Below are 3,770 nucleotides of genomic sequence, written 5' to 3'. Positions count from 1 at the left end.
AATTACCAATTACTTTTGAGGGTGAGTATTTTAATGCATTTGATAATCAAAGAAGCGTTAATATACCAATTTATAAAGGAGAAGGAAAGAAAACAAATGAAGAAGGAATGGAACTTGTCACAGAAGTAACAATAGAAGGACTTCCACCTGGATTAAAAGCAGGAGAATTTAAAATGATTTACCAAACAACAGTAAACAGAAGTGGTCTTGTTGAAGTTGAGATAGTTAAAAAAGAGACAGGTGAGCATCTTGAAAAAATGAAAGCATTTGTGAATTTAGGATTTGATGAAGATATGATCAAGAAGCTTCAGCAACATCTTGAACCTTACATAAGAAATTCTGAATAAATGATAATTGAATTAAATATGGTATTTAGTTTTTTGTATTAATAACAGTTCTTAGACTTCACTCAGTAAACCAAATAATTAGAACAACAAATGAATTAAAAAGTAATCAACTATTTGCCATAACTTGTTAGGTAAGTTTTGATCTATTAAACAATTTTATTTTCTTGTATTAAATTAAGGTAACAAACTTTTTGTTAAATACTAAAGAATGGCATTAAATAAAATAGTATTATTAAATTAGTTAGTAGTGACAATGAGAAATATTAAACCAATTTTACTTGCTTACAAAGCTAGGTAATACGTATAAAGAAAATATATCCAATAAATTAGAATGTTCTAAAAATAAAAACTAGATTATAAATTTATAACCAAATCTAGTATTTAAATAGCCCTTTAAGAATTAACATACTTGAAAATTATAAATTCCTTACTTCCTATTAAAAAAAAGTAATTTAATTAAAATATTTTTTAATGGCTGTTATTAGCTTGCTCTGGATCTTCAGTCATATCATCAACAGCATACATTCCCATCAATCCAATACACTCAATAATTAGTCCATCCAATTGGTCTCTAACAGAAACCATTTGCTGAACAAATTCTTCTTTATTCTTTGCAAATGCATCATTTGGATCAGCTTGGAACCATTGGTTTGTACTTTCTACGTCTTCTCCAATAGTACTTGCTTGTTGTGAAAGAGTAGGAGTAATACTAATCGGTGAAAATGGTTTCTTTTCATAAGGTTGAACATCGTCTTCATCAAATGGTTCAAAGTGTTTCATTTGTTTTGTTGTTAAATCAACGTTTTCATTTTCTAATTTTCCTTCTTCAATTTCTAAATCTTCATCTTCTGATGTAATATATTCTTCTTCACTTATCTCTGTATCAGGAACTTCAACTATCTTTTTCATTAATGTGTCAATAGTTCCATCCTTAATAGATTCATAAAATTTCTCTTCATTAACAGATTCATTATATTTTTCTACATTCTCTACATTTACAAATAAACCTGTACCATCTAATTTATTATTATATTCATTTTCCCATCGTTCTTTATATCCCATAATTCTTGATATACTCACAGGAATATTTATATAATCATATTTAACTTTATACCATTGTTCCTTTAAAGTTAATTCCCTTCCAATACTCTTTTTCAATTCTTCGACTCTTTTCACACTTTCTTCATAATCTTTTTGTGTTTGTTTGTCTTGTTCATCTCTAATGATTCCTGCTCGTTCTCTTAGTTTTTTCCATAAGTCAATAGTCTCTTCCAAAAGTTCATTTTTTCTTTTTTTTTCATTGTCACATTGAATAGTTAACAATGTAATATCTCTTTCATATTGTTCTGTATCTTCTTCACCTTTTTGGATTCTCTCTTCTAATTTTTTTCTTTCATTTTGAATTTTATTTTCCTCTTCATCAATTCTGTTTTCAATACTATTCCTAAAAAGTTCTTTCTGATGGTTGTTTCTCTGTTGCTCAGCATTAGCTAATTCTTTTTCATATTCTTCCATAACTTTTTCTTTTCTACGAATCTCATTTTCCATTGTCTCAAGTCTTTCATATTCACATCTTAATTCTCCAAGTTTCATATCTTGAATACTCTTCTTTTGTTCTTGTCTACATAATGTGAGTCTTTCTTTCTTTTTATTTTGGAGTTGACTAACATTATTAACTTCACTCTCATCAACAGCATTATCCACTAATTCTTTTTCTCTTTTCTTTATTGAACTTAATTTCTCATCATATTTATTTAACATATCTTCAATTTTATTTCTTTTCTCTTCAACTTGCTTCTTAATATCATCACATGCGTCTTCTTGAATAGTACTAACACTTCTTCTTCCACTTGAAATCGCTTTTTTTCTTTCATTTGCACGTTCTTGCATTTTAATACTTTCTCTTTTTTCAGTGATACCACCTTCTATACTTTTTTTAATTTCATTCATTTCATTTACTAGATAATGATAATCAGCGTTCTTAATAACCAACCCAATACTTTTCTTCCATTCATCACTGTTACTTTTACCTTCAATTATAGATGTCATTAACCTTTCTTTACCATATAAGAAATTATGTCGGATAAGAGATCTAGAATATTCTTGAACAAGTGAATTTTGATATTCATGAAGTTTGCTAATGTCCCATTTTTCTACACTATCCATAGGAGTTTTGATAAGTGTTTGGTTGTCAATTTCTTTCTGAGTATATTGTTTATTATCTTCTAATTCTTTCTCCATTTGAGAAATATCTTTTTCTAATTCTTCATCTTCAGAAGTTTTTTTATCTTCCCCTACCCCCTTAAGTTTTCTAATCTCTTTTTGTTCTTGTGCAATTTTATTTTGAATCATTTGGTTTGAGGCTAAACTAGCTTCTAAAGTTGCTTTAATTTCTTTAATATCTTTAATTACATTTCTTCTCTTAGCCTCATCAACTGTGATGTTTGGATCATACCCTTCAAGTTCTTTTAATTCATCGTCATCTTCATCATCAGGAATATAACTTCTTCTGTCTTGAGGAATGTTTAGTGGTGGAGTAGAAATTGATGGTGTTTCAAATGACTCTTGTTTTTCTAATGTAGTAGCTTGACTACAAAACTCTTTAATTTTTTGAATATCCTCTTTTAAATCATAAAACATTTCAGGACTATTATTAATTTGATTGAAAGAAGTAGTAGACTTATCTTTACCATCAATAATATTTTTAATTTCAATGATATCAAATTTATATTGATTTATTTGTTTAATAGCATTATTATATTTTTCTTTTAATGTCTGGTATTCTTTTTGATTTAGTCCAACACTCGTATTTTGTATTTCTTGTGAAATAAGGTTTTTATAAAGTTTATCAAATGCCTTTCTTAATTTGATATTATGTTCAATAGACTTATTAAATGGAAACTCTCCTGAAAACTTTGAATATAACTTAGATTTTAATTCTTCTAAACTATCTTCATAACTTTCATTTTCTAACTTTTTAAGTGAATTGTTAATAAGTTCAGTTAACATTGTTGTTCCATTTGTTTGATAAAAACTAATAATATCTGATATTATTTGGACTCCATTTCCATTCTGTTGTTTCTCAAGTCCTAATAAAAGTCCTCCTATTTCAACAACAATTTTTGCAACATCAGTCTCTTTATTGATTTTATGAAGAAATCTTTCCTTTGTTATTTCACTACTCATTAATCTTAAAAAGTTCTAGATAAGAAAAGTCTATCTTTTTTTCCTCTTCTTTATTCTTTTTCTGGGAACCCTTAAAAAAAGAAAAAATCAAAAGAATTTAAATTTTTAGCAAGAATCACAAAAAATTTCAGAAAAATCAATAAAAAAAAACAAGAACAATCAAAAAATACAAATTCTAAAAAAAAAATAAAAAAGAACTTAAAACTAAAAAAAAATATATTTTTATAGTTAAGATGA

The 3,770-nt window shown here is 26.8% G+C and overlaps 2 protein-coding genes across 2 annotated transcripts; one reads left to right on the top strand and one right to left on the bottom strand.

The window, feature by feature from the left end:
• Window positions 1–26: 26 nt before the first annotated feature.
• ENU1_061550 (heat shock protein 70, putative) lies at window positions 27–347 on the top strand (the record flags this gene model as incomplete). Its single annotated transcript, XM_008858160.1, has 1 exon — window positions 27–347. A coding segment is annotated over one exon (321 nt), but the record flags the coding sequence as incomplete, so codon positions are not given.
• Window positions 348–815: 468 nt separating this feature from the next.
• Window positions 816–3,533, bottom strand: ENU1_061540 (hypothetical protein; the record flags this gene model as incomplete). Its single annotated transcript, XM_008858159.1, has 1 exon — window positions 816–3,533. One exon carries the CDS (start codon window positions 3,531–3,533, stop codon window positions 816–818), a length of 2,718 nt encoding a protein of 905 aa, XP_008856381.1.
• Window positions 3,534–3,770: the final 237 nt, after the last annotated feature.

Source organism: Entamoeba nuttalli, assembly GCF_000257125.1.
Source record: "Entamoeba nuttalli P19 unplaced genomic scaffold asmbl_3283, whole genome shotgun sequence".
NCBI lineage: Eukaryota > Evosea > Mastigamoebida > Endamoebidae > Entamoeba > Entamoeba nuttalli.
The sequence above is the reverse complement of the archived record's forward strand: the minus strand, read 5'-3'. Positions and strand labels throughout refer to the sequence as shown.